We start from the raw sequence: 26,846 nt of genomic DNA on the forward strand, positions 1-26,846 counted from the left end.
ATTAGTTACTTTGGGTCAATTAAATTCAAGCCTCCTTCTGTTGGGAAGCCATCAGGTTATTTTTGTTTTGAAAGTTCTTGCCTACAGAAAGTTGTAGAAATAAGCCACGGTTATTCCTCACTGTGCTTGGGCTCTGAGAGCACGGCAGCCTCAGAGGCCGACCGGAGCCCCGGCATCAGCACGTCTACGTGTGAAATTACTCATACGCGGCTCTTCCTTATCTGTGAAACGCTGATGACTCACAAACAACAGGACCCAAACTTCTACAAATGGTAAGCTTCTACTGAATCCAGCTGGAGGAGGTACCAGTTTGGTTAAATTAGAGTATGTGTTCAGTCAGCTGCTCTCTACATGTGCCTTCTGAATTATTTAATAGTAGACTTGTTGAAGAGATGCATTCATCTCTTCCCAGTACTAGCTTGGACTCCCAGCTATAGCTCACCAATATTAGAAAGATCTATTTTAACTGTCTGTGATCACTGAGAATACTATTCTATAGGCCAGAGGTTCTCACCCTATAAGACTGTAACCGCCAATGGACATCTGGCAACGTCTGGAGACATTTCTGATTGTTGAAAATTAGAAGGGGTATTGATTTCTACTGGCATCTAGTGGACAGAAGCCAGGGATGCTACAGGGCATTCTATAATGCACAGGCTAGTACTCGTCCCCCAGAACAAAGGGTTACCCTACTTAATATGTCAAGAATGCCAATGTTGGAAATCTCACTTCAAGGGAATGAAATAAAAGTAGGTAAAAGTATCCTCAGTGACTCTTTGGAACGGGTAACCATCCAAGAGGCCTTCCCAGGTAGGGCTAGTGTTAAAGAACCCACCTGCCAATGCAGGAGATGTGGGTTCGATCCCTGGGCTGGGAAGGTCCCTGGAGAAGGGCAGGGCAGCCCACTCCAGTATTCTTGCCAGGAGAATACCATGGACAGAAGAACCTGGCAGGTACAGTCCATAGGGTCACAAAGAGCTGGATACGGCTGAAGCGACTTAGCACGCATGCACACACCATCCAAGAACTGTACAGATCTGACTCAGAACTGTGTAATAAGAGGACAAGTTTCTAAATAGAAGCCCTATGATGTGAGAGCCCAATATACTCTCATAAAGGAGTTTAGTAAACATGAACCCATTAGCATATAGACCAAGTTTCAGAGAAAGTGTAATCATTAAAACGAAAGTGTTCCCAACTAGGGAGAAACCCATCCTTCACATTTAACTTGACTGCACAGAAAAACGTATGAGTTCAATGAAGAATAAAACAGAAAACAGGCCAAGTAAACCATCTGAAAGACTTTCAGGTATAGCCTTTTAAAAATCCATCTTAAATCTTTTCTTGTTTGGGGAAGTGTTGGACTTGGAGGATGAAGCACAAATAAATATCTTCGGTTGTGACACACGAGAAAATCTCCAGCTATTTTCAGATTTTAATCATCTTACCCACATTACAGATGCAGGCTGTCTGGCAGATGCTCAGAGGAAAGAGTCTTATCGGTCCTCTGCATCTAATTACTTATCTTAGAGAAAATTAGGCAAGATTCCAAGCCTACAGAAGACTCATGTTCTGTTGGGAGTTATTAATTACAAGCAGACTTAAGAAGCATTAATTTGTTTTGCTAATCATGCCAGAGAGTGTATGGCTCTGCCAAATAGCGCGGGAAGCAGAGACCGGGGAGAAGGTGAGCTGCTCGGCTCAGCTGGTAAAGGGGGGATTAAAACCAGATGGACCCAATTTGTCTCCCTGAGCCAAGTTCCAAATAAAATATTCCTTTTGCTGAAGTTTAAATTAAACTCATGCCTGACTGCCCCACTCCAGAGTAAATCAACTCCTTCTTTTAAGTCAATTTTTCCCTCTTCTTCTGTTTATAATGATTTCCTGTTTTATTGTTATTGTTATCTTGAAGACGTGAGATAGTTAAAAGATCACAAACACACACCCCAACACACATCTGTGCACACACATAGGGAAAAAAAGACTGGAAGAAAACCGACCAAAATTTAAACAGGGGTTATTTCTGTATGGGATGGTGGGACTACAATTTTCTTTTTATATTTCTATGATGTTTCCAAAATTTCTACAGTTAAGCACATATTGGTTTTACAATCAGAAAACAACCTTGAATAGGGTAATTATACTCCTCTGTCCCTCTGTCCCATTTCCTAACTATAATCACTGCTGTCCTTTAAATATTAACATGAGTACTTATGCCAAAAAAGGGTAAATAACCACAGATCCTAGACCAAGTCAGATCAAAACCTCACCCAGTATTACCTACTTACAGAGCTGGCTGTATAACATGTTGCTAGTGGGTAACAAGCTAACATATTATTCAAGAACTCCTTTACCAAAGGACTTCTCAAATTCTCTCTTCCACGGTACATATACTCATATTCTGGCAATGGATAGTTAGAAGGATGAAAGAGAACAGAAAAGAGTCACAACCAGCCAGTTGGAGACATGCTGAAGGTATAAGGCTCAAACCTAGAAAAGGGTCTGAAGTATCATTATGCTCTCGCTCGCTGTCCAAAGTCGTATGCAACGTATACATTCAATGAAACACTTTGACAGACTGATGATGTTAGGTACCTGATGTTGGCTCAAGTGAAGCACCGAAAAGCCCTACGATATATAACACGGATTCACCTAAATTTCATGGTCATCAAAAATTCAAAATATTTGTTTTGCTGTCAATCCTAAGAAAACTCAAATGACTGAATTTATGCATCTCAAAGCAAGAATTGATAATTCAATTTCAAAAAAAAAAAAGAAAGAAAAGCACCATTTACTTAAGGTTCAAACGCAGAGTCACACCTTACATTAATAGGTATTATCTCTGAAAAGAAATACATCCTCCTAAAGTCTAGATTCTTAAGCAAAAGATACTTAAATTCCTGTATAAGTACAAAATGAAGAAAAAAAATCCCTGTGCCTACCACTCAGTTAATAAGGCTATCTTGATCTAGGTCAATAAGTGAGCAATAAGTTATACCCACAATGATCCTGGAAGCAGGTAAGTGATCTTGTCCACTATTTCTACTTCCATGACATTAACAATGAGGAATTCTTGTTTGATTCATAAGAGTTTCCTCATGAGTACAGGGCCACATGGATATTCCCATAGCTTTTAAAAAATAACAGTCCTAATAACTCTGTGGTTAAAACATCACTTACAGGATGCCTTCTGTATACATACTATGGTGACAGATGTTTTGAGGCCACAGAATATGGAAAAGACATGCGTCCAGGTGACATCCCCTGAGGCAAACATGAAAAAATTGGACCGACACCTTGAACCACCACGCCCTCATCAACTCAATGCTCGTATGCTGGCCCTTGTATGCTTAAGTCTTCCCAACAGAGCAAAATTTATGTCCTATTTCTCATTCTCTCAAGCTTTTGCTGCCTCAAAGATGAGATGCCAGCAGGTAGTAACATATTCCCTTTTAGGACATTAATTTTCGGCTGAACTGAAATGTAATACCTGCACCCAGAAGAATCACTTCAGTAGCAAGAATTCTACATAACCAGCACTAAGATTAACCACGAAACACAATATAACTAATGATTCAAAAGCCCTCTCACGCCCCCTTGCAAATATCCTTTCCACAAGTCACCCCCACCCTGACCTCTAACAACACAGATTGGTGTCATTTACTTGCTAAGCGGTGCCTGACTCTCTGCGACCCCGTGGACTGTAGCTCGCCAGGCTCCTCTGTCCATGGGATTTCCCAAGCAAGAATACTGGAATGGGGTGCCATTTCCTAAAATCAAATCATTTTCCTAAAACACAACTACCCTATGCTCTGGCCCAGGGGACACTAGTGGTAAAGAACCTGCCTGCCAATGCAGGAGACGCAAGAGACACAGGTTTGATCCCTGGGTGGGGAAGATCCCCTGGTGGAGGGCATGGCAATTCACTCCAGTATTCTTGCCTGAAGAATCCCATGGACAGAGGAGCCTGGCGGTCTAAAGTCCATGGGGTCTTTAGCAAAGAGTTGGATACGACTGAAGCGACTTAGCATGCACGCAGGCACTCACTAGACAAAAAAATCACCATATCAGAGATGAAGAATTCCTTCTACAGATTCCTCTTCAGACAAAATACAACCATAGGGGAAATAATCAGTGAACTTGAAGAGAGGTCAACAGGAATGATCCAAACATTCAAAACAGTGGGAAAAAAGAGAGAGAGAGAGAGGAAGAAAAAAGTAACAATCAATAGCTATCAAACAGTCTAACATATGTAATTGGAGTTTCAGAAGATAAAACTAGAGGTTGAGATAAGACAAAGAACCTTACAGAAACCACATATTTTCAGCTGAAAAGCTCTTTTGTTTATTGCCTGCATTTTTGGCAGTTCACATCACAATGTATGCTGAGTCCATTGGGATGGAGCTGGGTCCATTCTATAGTGAGCAGTAACTGGAACAGTGTATGTTCTCAGTAAACGTTCAGTGACTTAAAAATGACACCACCAGATGATGCCACTGTAGGTGATAGCCCAATTTCTCATTCAATAGTAAAGAATGTTTTCTTTTAAAGCACTATCTGGAAAAATGTCTTGTGATTATAGTTATGCATATACTAATAATTACCTACTCCTTCATCTCACCCTTGGCACTGCAGGTCTCCAAAGTCACCAAATATTCAAATCAATGTGGCTTAAAATTAACAGAGAAAATTAACAGAGAAAAGCACCAGAGTTGAACTGGAGGATTCAGAGAGGTGTTCTCTCTACATTCAGACTGTGAATCTTTTGGGATTTTTTTCCAGCATTGTTTATTGCCTCGTGTCCTGCAAATTAAAGCCTATTAAGGGATACTACAGAGAAGGGATACTACACAAGATGAAAAGAAAAAATGATGTTAATGAAAATTAAAGTAGCCTAGATTTGTCAGTTCACTTAATTTTTCATCTCCCCGCACATTATTGTGTGTGTCAGTTGCTCAGTCCTGTTCGAATTTATGCGACCCCATGGACTGTAGCCCACCTACTGTAGACTGCAGCTCCTGTCCATGGGATTCTACAGGCAAGAATACTGGAGTGGATTGCCATGCCTTCTTCCAGGGGATCTTCCCAAACCAGGGATTGAACCCAGGTCTCCTGCATTGCAGGCGGACTCTACCATCTGAGCTACAAGGGAAGCATTATCAGTTCATTGATAAAACATGAATGCATGAATGCTATCCACAAAGGTTTTGATAATTAGAAAGTCTTTATATAACTCTGTGACATAATGACTGCTGTAAGCTGCCATCTAAGACAAAAAGGGAGCAGGTCTCCTGGATTTCATACTATTTAAAATGTTTTCATGGGGTGGGAGATGGGAGAGAGGGCCGGGAACTATGGCTGATTCATGTTGGTATATGGCGGACACCAAGACAGTATTCTAAGACAACTATCCTTCAGTTAAAAATAAATAAACTTTTTAAAATGTATTCAGTCCCCTATGCATTATCTACCTGTCAACACAAGTACTCATCTGAGAACTAACTCAGGTGAAGTTCTGCACTGTTGCATTAAGTGACAGACACATTGAAATGATGACAAGCAGTCAACTCTGTAACATATTCAGGGTCAAGGGTGTTACATTTGATCAATTCCACTTGCTGAGCATACCCAGTTCTTTGTGCATTACCAGGCAAGGCAGTAACATTGCCCTCATGTTTCCATGGTGACTTCTGAGAGCAACTCTTAAGTTTAAGAGTTACCTCTTCTAATCACCTATAGTTTTCATCTAGATTATATTCTCAATTTACCCTGAATTATCATTGTGTTAATTTACTTTTTGCCTCAGCACAAGGTGAAATTTATTTGCCTAAGGCAAGGGAGGTTTTATTTGGGAGGCAGGGGTAGGCTGGAGAGGGATGTAAAATCTGAGGGACATGGTAATCTGATCAAAAACTGCAGAAAATGAGAACAAGGAAGTACCAGATTTGAATACCAAAAAAACTTGCTAATAATAATAACAATAATAATAATAATAACAGCCTGTGTAACAGTGTAACAGCAGCAATGCCCTTGCTTCAGAAGCTATTCTGCTTACCTGGTCTCAGTCTCCCCCCAAAAGCTGTGCTAATGTCTCTTCAGACACCACTTTTAATGCTGAATTACAGTGTAAGTGACCCAGAATAAGCATCAATTCACATCTTAGTGATTCCAGCCCAGTCATTAAAATACACAGTTTCAAAGAACATTTCTACCGAATCAATTAAATCTTGGTGGGATTCTGAAATCTTAGCTAAACACTACAGCCTACTTTTGACTAATGAACATTAAAAGATTTGACACAGATTTAAGTAAGTGGGTAAAGAAAGCTGTTGTTATTTTAAGCAAAATTAAACCAGATGGGAGAGACTGACACACACATATTCCGATATGTGCCTGCCTCACGTTTAATCTTTTATGAATGGCTGATCCCAGATGGCATGGGATTCAGAACCCAGTTCGATATACAGCATCCATTTTCCTATTATTCCAATGTATGATATCAGTTATAACTTTTTTATTTGGTGGATAATGCAAATATCATCAAAAGGAAAGAAACCATCATGAAAACTTCTGATATTCTGAAAACAACGTGTTGGTCGATTGGTCTAACCAAGTCCAAACATCCAGCCACATTCTCCATCATTCAACTCATTTCAGGTTTGGTGCTACTATTCCACATTCACACAAATGGGGGTTGGGTGGGTGATAAGACAAGGAATCTAGAGACAAACACAGCAAACACCTTATGTTGACAAGTATCGGTCAATCTCTCATTAACCACTGAACCTATAAACGGGTGCACCCTCCCCTGAGTTCTCATAGCATGGCACCTGTACCTCATCTGGAAGATCACATTTTATATGTATAATGATAAAAACAAAAGAAATACAAAATTCTAACAGACCAACAACACAGCTGAGTTTGAACTGCACAGGGTCCAGTAATATACGGATTTTTTTTTTTTCCACTAAACACACACTACAGAACTACACGATCTGCAGCATTGGTTGGATCCTCAAATTTGGGGAAAAAGGCTATGAAGTTGTCGTGTGTGCATGTATGTGCTCAGTCTTGTCTGGCTCTTTGCAATCCCATGGACTGTAGCCCGCCAGGCTCCCCTTAACACTGGAGTGGGTTGTCATTTCCTTCTCCAAGGGATCCCAACCCAGGGATCGAACTCCTGTCTCCAGCATTGCAGGCGTATTCTTTACCCGTTGAGCCACTGGGGATGCTGTCAGGCTATCCTAAATGTCTTCCCAGTGATCAAGTGAAAGTTATTGTTTACTGTTGACAAAACTACTTTCCCAAGTGCAGAATGGCCCACAGAATTTAAGTCCAGTGATGCTATCATTTAGATTATAGGGATCTTCTCATAAGAGAAAATAAGTCTCAGTTATCACTGAGCGATATGGTTTTTCTAAATACTCCTTTCAGCTGTTACAAATGAACGGGCCCCTGCTTATCTTTGGAATCTCAGAAAGGCTCTTTCTTCTTGGTGAGTATCGTCACCCCTGACCCTGGAGGCACAGGTGTGTATGTGAACTACTGGTCTGATTTAAAAATGTTCAGGCCTCTACATTGCCTGTTATTGAATGAGGATCAAGAAGGGACGAGATCGTCAGAGTGACCTGGGATAGACTTCACAAGTGAGGAGCCCTTGGCAGCTGCCAAGGATAAAGTGTCTTTGCAGAAACAGTCTTGCTGGGAAGTCGCTCCCCCTCACCCCGACTCAGTCCAGCCCCAGCTGGAAAGGGTCATCCCTGGCAGCTGTTATCACAAGGAGAGGGAGGCCGAGCTGACAGCAGCTGCCACAAAGATAACGAACAGAGATTCCAGGAAGAGGGCGAGGCCCAAGTTAGAGTGCTTTCATGAAAATACATGAAGTCCAGGGTTTGGTGTTGTGGATGGCCAATAATGATACTTCAGAACTATAACTGGGGTGGCTTTACTGTTCACAGGGTAGGAAATACTGTAAGGTGGCTCTGCTCTCCTGACAAAAAAAGAAAATGCAGACTGCTGGTCAGGACAAGGCTTTCCAGGGAAACGGATGATGCAGACATAACCATTACTGGTATCGTCTGAGGTCCTCCTGCTTCCCTTTGACAAAGCCAGCAGACTGCCCATCTCAGGGATACTTTTGTTTGGACATCACTGTCTTGGTGGATGTGAATTCGGATGCTCTGAGACAGCTTTGTCTTTTAAAGTCTGGAGCTTGCCAGTTCTCCAGACAGAAGAGCATGCGGTTAAGAGCTTGGAATTTAGAGTCAGATAAACATGGATTTGAGTCCTTCTATATCACACCAGCTGTAAAACCCAGGGCATGTTACTCCCTTTCTTGGTACTTTACAATACTCACATGTGAAATATGATTAAAAGCAGGAATTATCTGACAGAGCTGTTGTGAGAATTAAATGAGATAACATAGACACAGGGCCTAGTCCAATATTCTTACAATAAACATTCATTATTACGACTTTATTAAGAATAGGCATGGTTCTTACACTTGTCCCCCAGGAGAAAAGGCTCTGAAAGGGAATTAGGGTTTTGTTTTGTGTGAGTGACTGATTCTTTTAAGGACTGAGAGTCTGCTGACCTTATGATATGTTGATCAAAGTTCCATGAAATTTGGTGCCATGAAGTTCACAACCCACGTAGGTTCCAGAAGGACCTCTGAATGGAGGTGTCTAGGTTATCTGACAGATGAGCCTGGACTTTGGAGAGAGCTAAGGTTAGAGATACGAAATTGGATATTTCCTCCAGGGAAACCTGAGTGTGCAACTGAGTAGGCTGGGCTGTGCATTGCATCCATGTTTACTGTGTTCTGAACAGGGTGTTGTAAGCGCTGGTGTAGTTTAAATGTTGAAAAATTTAGCATTCACGCTGGTCATGGCTAAAGCTGGTTCTCAGATTACACGCACAGATAACTGAACTAGGGGCTTATTCAAAGACCATGTTTAACCAAAGGCTGGCTTATCATGTGGGTTGTTCTAACACTTCTTGCCAGCTTTTCACCATTACTACTTATGTTTGGGGAATGCAAATTGATATTAATATCAGAAATGTAAAATAATCAAAAGCTAAATTTTCTGCAGAAAAAAATGCTATCTTTTTTTTCTGATAAGGTCAACCAAAGTTACAATGCTAGTAAAAGGGGAAATCTGAATTTTCTCTGGTTCTAGGTGCTGTATACTGTGCCAGTCTGCTGAACTACAGAAAAGTTAAGTGGCAATGTCTTTGTCATATTTTCATTCAGCTCAACACAGGTTAGGGGATTTGCCTTGAGGTGTTTTTTTGATCTGTGGATTATTTAGAAGCCTGTTGTTTAATTTTCAAGTATTGGAGATTTTCCTGGTATCTTTCTGTTACTGATTTTTAGTTTTACTTCATTGTGGCAGGAGAACACACTCTATATGTTTCCAATTCTTTCACTTTATTGAGGCTTGTTTTATGGTTCAGAATATCACGGGCACTTGAAAAAGAGTATGCATTTTGTTGTTGGGTAGTTCAGTTCACTTCAGTCGCTCAGTCGTGTCCGACTCTTTGCAACCCCATGAATCGCAGCATGCCACACCTCCCTGTCCATCACCAACTCCCGGAGTCCACCCAAACCCATGTCCATTGAGTTGGAGATGCCATCCAGCCATCTCATCCTCTGCCATCCCCTTCTCCTCCTGCCCCCAATCCCTCCCAGCATCAGGGTCTTTTCCAATGAGTCAACTCTTCACATGAGGTAGTCAAACTATTGGAGTTTCAGCTTCAGCATCAGTCCTTCCAATGAACACCCAGGACTTATATCCTTCAGGATGGACTGGTTGGATCTCCTTGCAATCCAAGGGACTCTCAAGAGTCTTCTCCAAAACCACACTTCAAAAGCATCAATTCTTCTGTGCTCAGCTTTCTTCACAGTCCAACTCTCACATCCACACATGACCACTGGAAAAAACCATAGCCTTGACCAGACGGACCTTTGTTGGCAAAGTAACGTCTCTGCTTTTTAATATTGTGTCTAGGTTGGTCATAACTTTCCTTCCAAGGAGTAAGTGTCTTTTAATTTCACAACTGCAATCACCATCTGCAGTAATTTTGGAGCCCAAGATAATAAAGTCTGACACTGTTTCCACTGTTTCCCCATCTATTTCCCACGAAGTGATGGGACCAGATGCCATGATTTTAGTTTTCTGAATGTTGAGCTTTAAGCCAACTTTTTCACTCTCCTGTTTCACTTTCATCAAGAGGCTTTTTAGTTCCCCTTTCTGCCATAAGGGTGGTGTCGGGTAGAATGATCTATAAATGTTGATTAGATCACCTTGGCTGACGATATTACTGAGTTTTTCTATATGCTTGATGATTTTCTATCTAGTTCTACCAATTGTTAAGAAAGAGGAGCTAAAGTCTCCAATTATAATTATGGATTTCTATATATCTTTTCATTTCTATAAGTTTTTGCTTCACATAGTACATCTGTTGTTTAGTGTGTATACATTTAGGGCACTTTTCTTGTATGAATTCCACTCTATTGAGCTGCTTATCCTGATATCCTTTTCCTTGGACTCCAGTAGCAGCTGAACTGCCTTCCTACCCTTCTCAGGCCTGCCTAATGGGTCTGTAACTGCGTGGGAGGAAAAGAAGGAAGGAAGAAGAGGAGGAAGAGGGAGGATCAGTATAGCTTTATAGATTTTGAAGAAAAAAAAGGAGAGGTTGGAATAAAAATTTGGAGTTGGTTTTGGGAAGCAATCAAATCTAAAGAAAAGGTCAAGCCACAGAAAAATACAATTTCATTTTCTCTCTCACCTGTGGATTCTATGAAATACCTTCCTAACAGGATAGTCACCACAATACTTACAAACTAGCATTTAAGTTTCATCACTAAGCCAAGCTCGATCATTTACAACTGCAATTAATTTGTTCAACAATTTGGTACCTGATAAATGCTTGGCATTACTAGAATCTGTCTTATAAAGTTGGTATTTAAATTCACATATATTTAAAGGGTAATAGTTTCTTTTTCTTTAGATTTCAGAAGTAATCTTTCCTAAAACAATGACTCTTAAGCATGTGACTTTGTGTTGAACCAGTGAGTCATGGCGTATAATCAAACAATAACTTTTTTCTCCCTTTCCTATACCTGGTATAATCTTTATGAGGTTACTTCTTTTCCTGTCACCTCAGATAAAATCTCCAACAAATAACAAAAAGTTCTCTGGGCCCTTTAGTCTCAAACATAACTTCAGGTCAGCAAACTAAAGTATCTGTTCCCATGGATAGTAACAAACACTGGATGCGGTTTAATGCAAAGCTTCTTTCCGCCTTCCCTAGTGGGGAAGGGACAAGACAGACTTCTCTCTTCCCCAGACCACGGCTTCTCTTCCTCCATCCCCCTCTCGGCTGCTTCTGCGTCCCCCAGGACTGAAGAGAAGAGGGAAAAGCAGGACATGGAGGTTACAGGGACAACTGTCTCACTGACGGCACCCTTCTGGCAGTGATCCTCTGACTGGGTCAAATCTTTAAAACTGTCTCCTGGACACTCACTCAGGTCCTCCAGCAAATTCCCAACTTCCCTGGGTGAGAGCCCCTCTCTGCTGGTAGCTCACATTTTCCCTCCGTCCAGGCACCCTGCATCTCCCCACACTTACAGGCAGCCCTCTTGAATAGCATCCAGCAGAACTCCAGGCCAGCTCTGGCCCCTGGCTCACATTTGGACATTGGGAAACATACTCTCTTGACCTGTCACTGGTAGGGGGTAGAGTATTTCTCAATCACAGGCCTCTTTAGTTAACTTCCCAGCAAGCAAGCTTAACCCAGAGAGATTCAGTCTCTTTTGAGTCATCACATGCCAGTCCACTCCCTTACACTGTGTGGGATCCATATCAGATATCCAAGCCATCTCCTTGAAGCTTCTTTGGCTGGGCTTGGGATCAGGAAAAAGGGTCCTTTCTCTCATACTGTAGGGGCAGGGGAGTACTGGGGAGATCTGAAGCAGAACTATCTGCTCTCGGACCTCCAACCTCTTCAAGGGACCAGGGGGCCATGGGGTACAAACCATTATCTGACTTTGAAATGTGGGGGCAAAGGTTCCACTGTTCCGAGTTCTTGACTGAAGGTGGAATCTGAAATTGTTCATATTAATACATCCTATGGAATGGTTCTTTCATCGATTGCCAAATTCATTCACGGTAAAGCCAAAAATTTTTCTTTTTTTGCTCTATTACTTAGAAATAAGTGGAACATTCTGTCACAATTACTGCCTATTTCAATGTTTTGAACATGGACTCATATCCAAATTCTGATTCAAAATTTGTGGCTTATATTTTTATTCATAGTAGTAAGGAGGCTGCCAACAGCATGGAAGTATCTGTGCCCACCCTTCTGCTCCCTCCCTTAAAAAGAGTTCCCTATGCGATTTTATGTTCCTCTTCAACTGAATTAACTGGAAGGAAACACAAGACTGGCACTGTTGAAGTTTTCACTGCCCACTGGAAGTCTGCCTGCTGGAAGGTCATGGACACCCTCAGGTCCGTCTCTTAGCAGTACCTCTGGGGACAGAAAAAAACCATCAGGGACTCGATTGGGGCTGGGGTTCAAGTTCACTGGGTGTTCATCATGTCCTCAGCCGACTGTTAAGTAGTTCTCCTTTTTTAAAATTTAACCCCTCCTCTCTATCCTGCTTTCTTAGTCTTGAGAAGCTTAAGTAGACACTGCCAGTTTAAGTACATCTTATAGAGAGCCGGGTGCTAACGGTTTACTGAAACCCTGTGATAAATACAAGACATACTTAAAAGCAGCATAATTTTAGTGCTTTGTTGCCCAAGATACAATTACCTCCAGATAATCCCAGAAACTACTAGAATATACATGCAGGGGCATCTGTCACCCCTATATACTCTCGAAGTTGAAGTTCAAATTAGCTCACAACAGTAAAAGAGGGAGAAGGTCCCAAGGAAGCAGCCAAATTCCAAGTAGAATCTTGGACTGAATTTAGTCCGAGGCCTGGTGTTTTCAAACAATCTCTCTAAATTTCTGTAGGTAACTGATGTAATTATATTGGCACATATATTTTTCCATCTCAATAACAAAGCCACAAAAGTCTGTTTCACAGACAAATCTTCAATGTTACAAAAGAAAAATAGGATGCCCATATAAACTCACAAGTTCCAAATAGGGGCATGACTCTGATTTTTCTCTCCAGAGTGGGTAAGAACACATTCCAGATAAAGAAAAAGGGAGGCACAGAGCTTCCCTTTGCCAACTCCCTTCCTCTACTCAAACATAAGTTTATTCAGACACAAGATGCTTTCATAGCCAAGTCTCCACACTGCTTTGATATTTTGATCCCAATTGAATATGACTGATCACAGCTCTCAGCATACATTTGTGGGCAGATTTTTGCTTGCACACACAGTATATATATCTTTGATCAAGACCAGCTGAAAACACTGGCCTAAGTAGGCAGATTTGGCAGAACACTGAACCTTGGCTATTCTACTAAGGCTAAGGGGGTTCACCCTGCTTTCCAGAAGTATTTTGCTCATGGAATGAATTCAATATAACTTTCTATAAGGAAAATAGAGTGACACCAACTAAAATAATTTCTGCTCCTTTTTGATTATAGCAAAATAGACTGAACACAAAGTATGGTTTACAAACTCAAGCTTATGATCATACATAGGAAACATAAACCATGAATGCCTAGTAAACACACACTAAGTGTCAGAGTCCAATAAAATATGCATCAAATTTAAAGATACGAATTTAATGATATGCATAATCACAGAAATTGCTCTCTGGGAAGAGAGACAAAAGAGAAATTTTATCAACTTCACACATCAGCTGACTCTGACCCATCCTTTTTAATCCTACTCCATCCGCAAAGGACAAAGGCCCTACTAGGGAAGGCCCAGGGACCACAAATACTCATTGAGTCTCTGCACTCCTTCCACAGGCCACAAACATGGGCTAGGAAGGGTGACCTAAAGAAAGGTCTCCCTGGGACTCTCTGCGGCTCCAATCGTTATTAATCCACACTTCCACCGGAGGGAGCACAGGTTTGATCCCTCGTTGCGGAGCTAAGACCCTGCGAGTCTCCTGGCATGGCCAAGGGAAAAAAAACAAAACAACCCAAACAAACGAAAAGAAAGATCTCCCTGTATAATTCTTGCTCAGAGGCTCAAAGAAGCCATTAAGAGCTTCCAGAAACATGTCTTTCATTGTCATAATTCCAGCATCTAACACAGAGGATTCAACTTGTAAAATAGACAATCTCCCAGGTGCTTGTGTCATGAGACAAGGCAGAAGACTGGCATGGTGGTGGTGAGTCCTAGAAATGTACCTCCTAGTGAATGCTAGTTAAGTGGTTTGCTTTCCTAACATCTAGAACTCAAAGAAATGGGAGCTGTAAGGAATATGAAGGCATCTTGCTAGTGAGAAAGTTAAAAGTTAGAAAAGATGTCCTTCAAAAACTTCACTTATTGTTCAAAAATAGGCCTTACTTACATCACAAGGAAAAACAACTTTTCCTTCTTTCTTATCTATATGAGATGATGGATGTTAACTAAGTTTATTATGGTATTCATTTCACTACATATGCTGTACACACTAAAATATACAGTGCTGCATGTCAAGCATGTATATAATCGCCAAGAATCATTCTTTGCAAATCACACAGTGTTGATCTAATCAAGGGGATAATTTCATTATCATATAGAACTTGTGAAACTTTCTGTAGACAGAAAATCTTTTCACTGGACAACAGAAATAATGACCCTGAAATGACTTCCTGAAAAATGAAAATAATGTGCAATATACTATTCACATAGAAATGAGGTGTTACAGGATAATCATTCTCTGAGTTACTGCACAATGAGATTAAAGATGAACTCATCAAAGTACTTTTCAGTTCAGTTCAGTTCCTCAGTTGTGTCCAACTCTTTGCAACCCCATGAATCGCAGCACACCAGGCCTCCCTGTCCATCACCAATCCCTGGAGTCCACCCAAACCCATGTTCATTGAGTCGGTGATGTCATCCAGCCATCTCATCCTCTGTCATCACCTTCTCCTCCTGCCCCCAATCCCTCCCAGCATCACGGTCTTTTCCAATGAGTCAACTCTTCGCATGAGATGGTCAAACTACTGGAGTTTCAGCTTCAGCATCAGTCCTTCCAATGAACACCCAGGATTGATCTCCTTCAGGATGAACTGGTTGGATCTCCTTGCAATCCAAGGGACTCTCAAGAGTCTTCTCCAAAACCACACTTCAAAAGCACCAATTCTTCAGTACTCAGCTTTCTTCACAGTCCAACTCTCACATCCATACATGACCACTGGAAAAACCATAGTCTTGACTAGACAGACCTTTGTTGACAAAGTAATGTCTCATTTTTTAATATGCTGTCTAGGTTGGTCATAACTTTCCTTCCAAGGAGTAAGCATCTTTTAATTTCATGGCTGCAGTCACCATCTGCAGTGATTTTGGAGCCCCCAAAAAATAAAGTCAGTCACTGTTTCCCCGTCTATTTGCCACGAAGTGGTGGGACTAGATGCCATGATCTTGGTTTTCTGAGTGTTGAGCTTTAAGCCAACTTTTTCACACTCCTCTTTCAGTTTCATCAAGAGGCTCTTTAGTTCTTCTTCACCTTCTGTCATAAAGGTGGTGTCATCTGCATATCTGAAGTTATTGATATTTCTCCTGGCCTACTTGATTCCAGCTTATGCTTCATCCAGTCTAGAATTTCTCATGATGTACTCTGCATATAATTTAAATAATCAGGGTGACAATATACAGCCTTGATGCACTCCTTTCCCTATTTGGAACCAGTCTGATGTTACATGTCCATTTCTAACTGTTGCTTCCTGACCTGCATACAGATTTCTCAAGAGGCACGTCAGGTGGTCTGGTATTCCCATCTCTTTAAGAATTTTCCACAGTTTGTTGTGATCCCCACAGTCAAAGGCTTTGATGTAGTCAATAAAGCAGAAATAGATGGTTTTCCTGGAATTCTCTTGATTTTTTGATGATCCAGTGGATGTTGGCAATTTGATCTCTGGTTCCCCTGCCTTTTCTAAAACCATCTTGAACATCTGGAAGTTCACAGTTCATGTATTGCTGAAGCCTGGCCTAGAGAATTTTGAGTATTATTTTACTAGCGTGTGAGATTAGTACAATTGTTCAATAGTTTGAGTATTCTTTAGCATTGCCTTTCTTTGGGATTGGAATGAAAACTGACCTTATCCAGTCCTGTGGCCACTGCTGAGTTTCCCAAATTTGCTGGCATATTGAGTGCAGCACTTTCACAGCATCATCTTTTAGGATTTGAAATAGCTCAACTGGAATTTCATCACCTCCACTAGCTTTGTTCGTAGTGACGCTTCCTAAGGTCCACTTGACTTCACATTCCAGGATGTCTGGGCTCTAGGTGAGTGATCACACCATCGTGCTTATCTGGGTCATGAAGATCTTTTTTGTACAGTCCTTCTGTGTATTCTTTCCACCTCTTCTTAATATCTTCTGTTTCTGTCAGGTCCATACCATTTCTGTCCTTTATTGAGCCTATCATTGCATGAAATGTCCCCTTGGTATCTCTCATTTTCTTTTTCTAGTCTTTCCCCTTCTACTGTTTTCTTCTATTTCTTTGCACTGATCACTGAGGAAGCCTTTCTTATCTCTCCTTGCTGTCCTTTGGAACTCTGCATTCAAATGGGAATATCTTTCCTTTACTCCACTGCTTTTTGCTTCACTTCTTTTCACAGCTATTTGTAAGGCCTCCTCAGACAGCCATTTTGCTTGTTTGCATTTCTTTTCCTAGGGGATGGTCTTGATCCCTGTCTCCTGTACAATGTCACGAATCTCCATCCACAGTTCTTTAAAACAGCACAAAGTACTTTAAAATAGCACAAACTATCAAGATTATAATAACAAACTCTGAAATAAAAGTTCATATGTCCAACAATTACAGATGGTTTTCATAGAGAAAACCAATGAAAGACAGCTATGTCTCAAGCACACTTTGGAATGCAGGTTCATATGAATAGTTACAGTAGTAAACCTTTATTCTGCCACTGATTAATACACACACACACTTTGTGAGGAGCCTTTCTGTTGTGGGATCTAAAAAATCCTATTTACTGACAAGTCTAGATCAACTTCCATGACTGGTATTAGAATGAAGAAGTGACACTGCCTTAAGTCTTAACAAGATTTTGCCCTGTGTCAAAAAGCCTTGGGTGGTGGTAAAGCTTTGACCAATAATGTGGTAAAAAAAAAAAAAAAAAAAAAATTTTTTTAAATCAAAATTCCTGATCACGGCCCCACTTTCTCCACTGACCAGAGCTATGACTTTGGACAACCCAGTAAATCCCCCTGTGATTTTGTTTGCTCACAAAAGAGATTGCCCCTTCGCCACTTAAGATTCTACTCTAAATTCAACTTAATTTAGAAATTAATCGACATCACTGGCTTCCTACATCTTCCTATGGAACTGGGTGGTTTTAAAATACGTTCACAAATTCTCTGATACTCCTCCCTTTGGAAGGTGGAGTCAATGCTTCACCTCTCTGGATTTTGTGACTGCAGCAATGGACAAATTCAACAAAACCTGAACTTCAAGGCTAAACCATTAAAAAATAATGTGGTCTCTTCTTTTCACTTGCTAGCACCCTTGCTCACACTCTCTTCTAGGGCAGATGCCTTGGGCAATGTGAGCACCATATAAAACATCTACTTATTCTGGAAACACCATGCTAGAGAAAACCACACATAGAGAGAAAGGCCAAGGAACGTCAACAATTTGAACCTTCCTACCCAGGTGATTGACAAGTGAGAAAAGAAGCCTTTGAAATTATACCAGCCCCAGACACTGTCTGTAACCTCACAGGATATTAACTAGAACTGCTCAGCTAAGTCACACATGAATTCCTAATCAGAAACAGAGACAATAAGTGATAAATGTTGTTTTAAGCCACTAACTTTTAAGGGTGATTTGTTGTGCAGACACAGTAACTGGAAAAGGAATAATGATAGAATTAAACTGGAGAGAAAAAAAAAAAAAGCCACCTCCAAAGTCAAGCAAGGAAATCTTTAGCATCCACAAGAACCTCAGAAAAAAAGACTTGGAAGTCTGCAGGAATGATGAAGACAGGTAAAACTCATCAATAAATAACACAAAAGTCAACAGTAGAATAATCACCTCTTCATTTCCAAACTGGGTGGTCTTCATGAACACTTTCTCACAATCACAGTTAACAGAAATGTAATAAGAATGACCCTAAGTGGAACCGTTTGAAACCAACAGCAAGGCCAAAGGTAAAGGATCTTACTGTGACGTCACTGAGTCATTTCCATGTGGGAACTCACACTATTGCTCTCAGGCTTTCTGCCTTATGCCTTTCTCAATAAATCGTGCAGTTGATGAGGGGCAAGTATTTCCCCGAACATATTTCAAATAACTCAAATAACTTTTCCTTTTAGAATTTCTCCTTCAGAAGGACAAGGAAAAGAGATGGAGTCCCGTAAGGAAGGTGACACCTATCACTGGACCAGAGGGTGAGTCTGGGATACCCCACGTATCCTGGTGAGGCTGAACCAAGGGTGACGACCAGAAGATGCCAAATGGTAGCCTGCAGGCAGGATTCAGCCACAAACCCATATTTTTTTCCTTCTAGCCCACCCAGTGTTTTCAAAACAGGAAATCCCACATAAAAAGCCTAGATTTGTAGTTTCTCCTGAAACACGGGAATTCTAGCAAAGCTGGGTTTGCAGTACCACCTGGTTTCCATTAGCTCCTGCTGACTAGCTGTCTCTCCCCGTAAACAGAGCTTGCCCCCTCTATTTGCCACAGTCCCCACTACCCCATTATTCCATACGTGGGTTCACTTCACTTGTTTATTTTATATTTTTGTTCCTGTAGACATCTGACTTTGCATCTGGTTAACCTATACCAACAGAGGAATTTCAGACTCCAGATCAAGTGTTTCTTGATCACTATAGGTTTGAAATGTGGGCTGGTTTAAAAATTCCAGTAAATTCTGCTGTTACACTCTTGCCAATTTCTTTCCCTAAACTATAGATGCGGGACTAAGACAAACCCACATGCCTAATGGTTATGTAAGTCATCTTATGACACAGTTATCAAATACTGGGGTGCTAAGCGTGACTCTGGAAATACACACTAAGCTTCTTTGATACATCCAAATTATCTTCAAAATAGAAACTGTGTCTGTACCAGAGTCTAACATTCCTAGTCCAAGTTAATGTGGAAAAGAATCAATTGTTAGTTAGCTCTGAGGTTAGAAGGGGAATAAATGGAACAAACAGAGAAGGCAATGGCAACCCACTCTGTGTTCTTGCCTGGAAAATCCCAGGGACGGGGGAGCCTGGTGGGCTGCCGTCTATGGGGTCGCACAGAGTTGGACACGACTGAAGTGACTTAGCAGCAGCAGCAAATGGAACAAAGAGAGCTACATATTATAAAAGGAAATAATTTAATCACTTGCCAAAAAATTTCCTGATCAATTTAATCCAGGTGATTTCTAGTGGGGGCTGAATTAGGCCATAAGGATCTTTGTTGAGAGATTCAGACCAGCATTTTCCGGCTTGGGTGTATGTGTGTGTATGTTAGAGAAAACAAATAAAACAGCTCACCAATTCCAGACACTGTCTGTGGCCATAGGCAGCAGCATAATGTATGCTATTGTAGCCTTCCTTGTCCCGGATAGATGGATTTGCATCATGTTGAAGCAGAAATTCTAGACATCTGTTAAGTATAAAGATGAGATGTTATTTCAGAAAACATCCCTAGACCAAAAAGGATAATCAGTGTTAATGTTCTCTTACTGTGAATGTGCCACAAAGAGCTTTGTGAGTTGAAGTGTTTCTTTAAAGATTCTACAGCAATTTGGGTTTAAATACTGCATGTTTTATGTGTATCTTGTGCATCTATCTTTATCTTAGCTTAAAATAGCCATTCTAGAATTCAGGAAAGGCTTTAGGAACTAGAAGAAAGTGAAAGTTGCTCAGTCGCGTCTGACTCTATGACCCCATGGACTACAGTCCATGGAATTCTCCAGGCTAGAATACTGGAGTGGGTTGCCGTTCCCTTCTCCAGGGGATCTTCCCAACCCAGGGATGGACCCGGGTCTCCTGAATTGCAGGCAGATTCTTTACCTGCTGAGCCACCGGGGAAGCCTAGGAACTAGAGGGAGTAACTGAGGAACTAGAGGATAATTAAATATTTTTCCCCTTTCCATCTTAAGGTACAGGACTGGCTTGTCATCAAAATTTCTAGAGCTCTGTGTTCAAAAGATAAGTTTTCAGCATAATATAGAAGTGGTCAAGGCATTGCAAAGGGATAAACCTCAAAAGATGTGGGTTTATTTTTTAACCTTGCTATTGGAGACTCTGAGATTAAAAGGCTGGGAAATGAAAGTTTAAAAGAGTAAGAAAACAATAACAGAAAAGAATCTAAGAATAGCCAAAACAATAAAAAGACATAAGGACTGGGCCAACATTTAAAAAATATAAAAGATTAATTCAGTTACCACCTCTGAAGAAAGAGGCCGACACTGTACCACTAGGAATACAGACTAGAGTAAAATGATAAATAATAAATTTTAAAAGCCTTTTCTGACACAGTTGTAGCTTTTCTGGGGGAAAAAAATCTTTGCAATAGGTCAGAGGAAGGGGTGTGGAACTGCTTTTGCTGAAGAGCCGGACACAAGGGAAAGGATGCATTCTGCTCAGGGCCCGCTGCAAATGGGACAGCCAGGCTGGTCCAAGAGCAAAGAGCCAGACAGGGAGCGCTGCGATGTATTATTTATATCGGCTATATTTCTTGACACAGGGACAAACATGTACTTTACAAGTCCAGGCTGGTTCAAATTCATACTCAAATCAAAATCCCAAGATTCTACATAGAAGCTTGTATAGTAAATAAGACCTCCCAGTAGAAAATTTCTATAGTTTACTCAGAAACCTTAAAATGACATTATCTATCTTTCAGTATAAGGCAAAAGGAGTAAATAAATCACACACAGAGATAGATATTAAAACAGACATTTTAATTTTTAGAAAACTTGATGAAAGAGAAATTTTTAAAACTAAATACCTACATGCTACACGGTTCATCCATAAAATGCTCTGTAATAAATCAAACTATTACTGGAGACCTGATATATCATGCTGTATTTGGTGATTTACCTTAAAAGGAAGTCTTTTTTTTTTTCCCCCATAATGAAATACCCATGGACTGAATCCCAGGTGTGACTCATTTTAAACTGAATTTGGCTCTTGAAGCAAAATCACTCAATAGGGATAGCTTTCTTGTGGACATACAATTCCCAGCTTCTGAAAGGATTATATTCTAAAAAATCAGTTGATAAATTTAACATGTAATTTGGAAAACACTGGGGATTACACCCAAAGAGCTATTTAATGCAGAACATAGCTGAACTATAACTGTCCACTCTGCTGGGCTTAGTCACTCAGTCATGTCTGATTCTCTGTGACCCCACGGACTATAGCCCGCCAGGCCCCTCTGTCCATGGGAATTCTCCAGGCAAGAACACTGGAGTGGGTTGCCATGTCCTCCTCCGGAATCTACCCAACCCAAGGATCGAACCCAGGTCCCCCGCATTGCAGGCAGATTCTTTACCGTCTGAGCCACCAGGGGAGCCCATAATTGCCAACAGTACTATTAGAAATAACAACAGTGTTACATAATGTGAATATTCTCCACATTTTTCCTAAGGGAAATGAAATCCACTTTTAACTGGGAATGCTTGTCTTTTTCACCACCTAGGGCCCTGGACTAGTAATTATGGCACCTAGGCCACAAAATCAAGAGATGCACATTAGATGAAGGGTGTATTTGCAAAAGGAAGTAGCCTTTCATTGCATGAAAAAGCTCCCCACTAGGCTGGTCCCTGCCTTCTCCTGCCTTTCCTGCTCCATCCCTCTCCACCAGCTGGAAGAGGGCTGCTCTGGCCTGGGGCGAGCTTGCATTTCATTGGAGAAAGAAGCATCTACTGAAGTGGCTTAAAATTTTAGAGTCTTTGAATATTATTACTTTAATTTTGGAATATTAGGGCAAAACTGTGGTTATTGTTCTACCTACAGCTTTGTTTCCTGCGCCCACCCCAGTCACAGACAAAGTTGAGTCCCTACAGCTTGCACTGGGGACTTGCAAGCGAAGGACTGTTTGAGTGCAAACTCTTAGAGTACTACATCCAGAGCTCTCACAGGGGCAGGACAGTGTGGGTGCTGGGCATTCACGTGTTCATTCATTTAACAGAGAGATGCTGGCCGCCAGCTACGTGCTGGGCACTGCACAACCTTCTCACCACGACTTCCAGTCCAGGAAGGACTCTCAGAGGATGAAACATTAGAACTTCCCAGGGGTCAACAGCCCTGGGTGCTGCCATTCACTCCATGACAGTAACAGCTGAATCTCTGTCAAGACACCAGAAAGGGGCAGGTAGGATGAAGGGGACAGAGCAGCTGTCTGCAGGGGAGGAAGGTGCTGTTTGTAAATCGATGAGAGTGTGTTGGAGAGGGAGGGGAGAGTACAACTGGTGTATTTCACACTGAAATCTCGAAACATGTATTTATAGAATCTGCTAAATAGTCATCCCCAGGTCACAAAAGGAGAGCCTGAGGTCCTCAGAGGAGGCTTTAGTATGTCGCCTGAAGCACATGACACACGCAAGAATCAGAAATGATATTCAAGACACCTGGTTCTAAAAACTGCTGCCCAATCACAGTGATGATTGCTGCAAAGGCTTCAATTTTAGAAGGAGTGTGCATCTTTAGAAGAGTATGTATCTTGTATGAAAACAGCCTATTTGAAGGATATATTAAAAGAACAGTTTCTTCTTCATCAAAGGCAGGCCCACATCACTTCCTCAAGACCCCAAGGGAGACCCCAAAATAGTAAAGCTGGCCCATATGGCAACCTAGAGCAGCAGCCAAAGCATCAGTAACCAACACCTTGTGCTTAAGCTGAGAAGAAACTTACAATGCAGCTTCCTTTTCCTTCAGCTCTCTGGCTCTTTCAAGTTCTTCCGAATTTTCATGGGCGTTTCCTAAGATAGTCTTACTTCTCAGCAAAGGGAAACAAACAAACAAAATTACAATTAGCAAAGTTGCTAATGATTTTGGTACAATTTACATCTTAAGAATTGCCCCCCAACTCCAAAGAAGCAAGCACTACTAATTTTTCATGGAGGATATACATGGTTCTCTCTGAGTCTGTCCATTAAATATTTTCTCTCCTAAGGAATCCAGTTAAGAACGTGGTATTCCTAAAACTTCCACCAAGGTATCAATGATTAAGGCAGCAATCATGCTGCCCACTCTTCTGTAAGTTTTCTAAACTCCCCAGGGAAAGAGAAAGTGATTTAGCTCAAAATTCCCTGACACCTACCCACATTCCTTGCTGCCTCCTTGTCAGTTGAGCATCTCATTTATCCAGGAATGGGTTCCTAAGCACCCCTCATCTACCAGAGAAATTCTGCACCATCTAGGATTCATATTCTAGATCTTAACAGATGAAGGATGCTTATTCCCCATTCTATTCCAAGTGAATAGCACAGAGTCTGACACATAATGCATGCTCAATAAATGTTTGTTGAATTCAGAACATGTGGCTGTGGGACCCTGAGGCTACATCAGACTTGCCAGTATCATATGAAGGAAAAAAAGAAGCAGTGTTTTCCAAACTGGAAATATGGATCATGATTTATAACTGAATTATGAAATCAGTTTAGTGGGTTGAAGTCAGTAGGTTTTTTTAAAGAAATAAAAGATATCAAAATGCATCATACATAGCAAAAGTAAATAAGGTTTCATGAAATCTTCTCTCCATTTCCCATACATATGTATAAGACATATATACATGAGTCTGTATATTGGATCGTGATGTAAAGTGAGCATCAGTCACTCAGTTGTGTCTGATTCTTTGTGACCCTGTGGACTTCGGCCCACCAGAGTCCTCTATCCATGGGTTTTCCCAGGCAAGAATATTGGAGTGGGTAGCCATTCCCTTCTCCATGGAATCTTCCCAACCCAGGGACTGACCCCCAGTCTCCTGCATTGCAGGTGGGTTCTATCTTTACCTTCTGAGCCACCAGGGAAGCCTAGTGTGTAGGTAACTGTCTAGTATGTTTAAAAGCCATTGCTCTACAAGAAAGGGAGTTAGCACTGACCATATAACTCAACACATCCAAATAACTCAACAGTTCTCCGAACAGGGTCACCAAAAAGTATTCCTATGAAGGAGGGCCTGATCCTCAAGTCTTTGAGAGCAATATCATACGCTGTGGGCATATCTCCCACCTTTTCCCCTAGAACTGGTTCATTTATTTTTGCTTTCCATTCCAAGCCACCTAGAATCCAAACATGATCAGGGCAACCAACCTCCTGTCTTCCAGCTTCCGAAAGAGGATTCATGCCCAGGTTTGAAAAATGTCTATTTTTTAAATACTTATTTTTAAAAATAAAATACTGATGCTGCATTTGAAGACTACTGGGATTATACATAGGTGGATATTTTTTACATATGACATATTTATTAGAAAATGTAAGTTTGACAGCAAATGAAGCATGTAAGCGGTGATGATGAAAACCACAGTATATGACAAAATAAATTACGAGATTTGAATGAACTGAAAACCTGAGCTTGTCAGCTCCACTTGGCATTCAATGCACAGAACAGAGAGGAGATGCAATTGTGCAGTGACGTGTACTAATCAAATGGAAAGAGAGCAGAATGTGAAACTCGGGGTTATGGAGGAACCAACTCAAACTCCCTCAAGTCTAGATAAGAGCGATTCTTCACTCACAGTCTTGGTGAGGCAGTATGAAGAAAACTCAGCAAGCCCTCCCTCTCCCATCTCCCGCCTCTTCCCATCCCGGAAGAAACAGGCCAAGGCTGTTGTTACTTTCTATCCACGTCTGATGCAGCAGCATAGTGCAAAGCGGTGCGGCCCCAGTCATCCGTTTCATTCACACTGGCCCCTGTGGTCACTAATGTCTCAATACAGTGGAAATGACAATTTGCAGCTGCATAGTGCAGAGGAGTCCTGAAAAGCAAACAGCAATTTATTATATCATTCAGTCTGAAAAACAGATCCCCATAATCAGCACCAGCACAGACAGCAGGATTTGTAGGGGTGTGGAAAGATCTTTGGTTCTGAGTGTGGTGGCCAAGAGATACGCCTTCCTCTAGCATATCTTATATGTGAGAACGAAGGCTGCAAAGATGGTGGCTTCAAACAGGCCACTCACTTGTGGATCTCCTTTCTTTCCATCCCAAATGCCTATCCTGGTTCCCATCTACATGACTGCTCATGACTGCTCGTCTGGGCTCTTGCAATACCATGCAGACTGGCCTCCTTTGCCCTAACCCAACCTCCATGTAACTTTCAGCTGCCATGAATGAAGAACTGGATTTTCTAAGGTCCAATACCTTCGTATATAATCCTGTATCAAAACCTTCTGTTCTTCCCAGTGAACAAAGCCTTGATTTTTTAGTTTGAAATTGAAGACCTTCCCAAGCTGGCCCTGGTCTATCTTTACAAAGTATCTCTCTTCCCAAAATGCTGTTTCCAAACAGATTAAACTGAGGTTTTTTTGATCATGTCCTCATTTCCTCTACCTTCCTCCTGTTGTTTACTGGTACTGGTTCCCTGGACCAGCTAGTACTGCAGCATGACTTAGCTATGCAAAGGACAAGCAAGAAAAGTTCTAAACCATCCCAATAACCAGAGGGGTTATGGGTGGTATGTGTGTGTGTGTATTTCATGTTTAAAATGTGTCTCAAGACTTATCCCAAAATGAAATGTTCAATAAATATAATAAAGAGCTCCAGATCTTGTGAACAAATTCTGTCCTGAAAGGGCTAAAGTGCTCTACTTTGCTATACAGAGAATTTTCTCAACTATATCCATGTGGAGGATTATATATTTTATATACATAAATATTTTTATATAATATCTATAAAGTATGCAATCTCCCACATGGATATAGTTATTTATATCAGAAGGAGCAGAACAATTGGCGCTTCTAAACAGAAGCTGGGAAAGGAGACCCTTTCCTTGTGGCCTGTGCCTGCTTTGCTGGTGTTTGGCTTTGCTATAAAAAGGGATTTCCTTCTGAGGATGGAATCTCCCCAGCTAGCTTCCCTGTTTACCATTTCAACATAACACGATTTCCAGACGGACTGCTCCCCACGCCTTTTATTTAGGCACTTGAAGCAGAGCTCCCTGTTTACATACCTCCCACACTTGTCCTTTTTATGGAAATCTGCTCCACTGCTTTGCAAGAGTTTTATACATTCCACATTACTAGAAAGACAGGGAAAGCATTGTTAAGATGGTAGAGGTCAATTGCTGGGCTGTCTTCAGAAAGAGCTCTTTTCTGCAGAGTGTATGCACAGATGAAAGGAGGACACTAACTTTAAATTCTGCTAACACAAAAATAACCTAACACATTAGAGTAATGCCATATCATAAGGACCTAAAGTTCCTACAATTCCTTTTTCAAAACTAATATATCAATGCATTAAAGAACTTGATGGGACATTTTCAATTCCATGACTAAAGAATTTAATGATTATTACATGATGAAACCTTTCAGTGATGGTTTCATCATTTATCCTAAAAGTCTCTTTCAAAACCATCAAGAGTTTATGAAACAACTCCTTAAACCTCTAATAATTTCATGTCACTTTTAAACAATGAGCCAGAATGGATGAGCATTACCTTTTATCACAGCAGAATGAATTCACTATAACCATTTTCGACCCAGACTCTCCTTAACGGAAAATAAACCAGCTGCATTTCCCTGTCTTGGTAATCT

General features: G+C 41.1%; 1 protein-coding gene across 7 annotated transcripts in view; it reads right to left on the minus strand.

The window, feature by feature from the left end:
* ANKRD44 (ankyrin repeat domain 44) overlaps window positions 1–26,846 on the minus strand; it is a 311,038-nt gene that overhangs the window by 61,295 nt on the left and 222,897 nt on the right. For all 7 annotated transcript variants that reach the window (XM_070458494.1, XM_070458489.1, XM_070458495.1 and 4 more), the window contains exons 13-16: window positions 26,264–26,332; window positions 24,929–25,069; window positions 23,005–23,085; window positions 19,635–19,746 (exon numbers count right to left, since the gene is read on the minus strand). In XM_070458494.1, coding sequence (XP_070314595.1) covers window positions 19,635–19,746; window positions 23,005–23,085; window positions 24,929–25,069; window positions 26,264–26,332 — 403 coding nt within the window. The remainder of the gene's footprint in view (window positions 1–19,634; window positions 19,747–23,004; window positions 23,086–24,928; window positions 25,070–26,263; window positions 26,333–26,846) is intronic.

The sequence above is a fragment of the Odocoileus virginianus genome, chromosome 30, assembly GCF_023699985.2.
Source record: "Odocoileus virginianus isolate 20LAN1187 ecotype Illinois chromosome 30, Ovbor_1.2, whole genome shotgun sequence".
Taxonomy (NCBI): domain Eukaryota; kingdom Metazoa; phylum Chordata; class Mammalia; order Artiodactyla; family Cervidae; genus Odocoileus; species Odocoileus virginianus.